Source organism: Diaphorina citri, unplaced genomic scaffold, assembly GCF_000475195.1.
Source record: "Diaphorina citri unplaced genomic scaffold, Diaci psyllid genome assembly version 1.1 scaffold38206, whole genome shotgun sequence".
Lineage (NCBI taxonomy): Eukaryota > Metazoa > Arthropoda > Insecta > Hemiptera > Psyllidae > Diaphorina > Diaphorina citri.
Window position 1 is genome coordinate 1 of NW_007415536.1, and position 580 is coordinate 580.

The window sequence follows — 580 nt, forward strand, 5'->3', positions numbered from 1 at the left end:
ATATTCCTCAGAACTCTCCACCACATGCTTCGCTCGGGCATAGATGTGTTGCATTTCATCCTCATGAATGAACTTGAATGTGAATATTTGATTCATTAAGTTGTAAACATCCTGACCGAATTCAGTCCAAGCTTGAGTAATATCCTCCGGCTCCTCTAACTGGTAACGGTCTGGTGTGTTGCATTCAACAAATTCCAAATGAATAGATTTGATCCGTTTCAAACAAATACTTTCAGCAAAATCAAACGTTGTCCATGGAATCGTCCCGTCTTGTGTGAAGATTGTCTTCCGCTTCTCAAAGCAATGTTTAACGTATCTCATAAGACTGAAGCAACTGGTCTCTCTAAAGTTCTGCACAAAACGTCTCATAGAGATTTCATTCGACATGTTAAAACCACGAGGGTATTTCAGACTGTCGTTGTCGCGTTTGAACGAGGGTATATTCTCAAGACAAATGTTCAGACCGAGCTTACTACAGAAGATACTCTTGGGGAAGTAACTGACCAAGGTGTCTGCTTCAAGAGCAGACCACGTGATGTAGTTCTTCCTTAAGGCGAACACCAGGTCAGGTTTCTTGTTC

At 41.7% G+C, this 580-nt stretch overlaps 1 protein-coding gene across 1 annotated transcript; it reads right to left on the minus strand.

Moving 5' to 3' along the window:
* Positions 1 to 3: 3 nt before the first annotated feature.
* On the minus strand, positions 4 to 571 carry LOC113473513 (the record flags this gene model as incomplete). The annotated part of the gene is made up of 1 exon (XM_026833103.1): positions 4 to 571. A coding segment is annotated over exon 1 (384 nt), but the record flags the coding sequence as incomplete, so codon positions are not given.
* Positions 572 to 580: the final 9 nt, after the last annotated feature.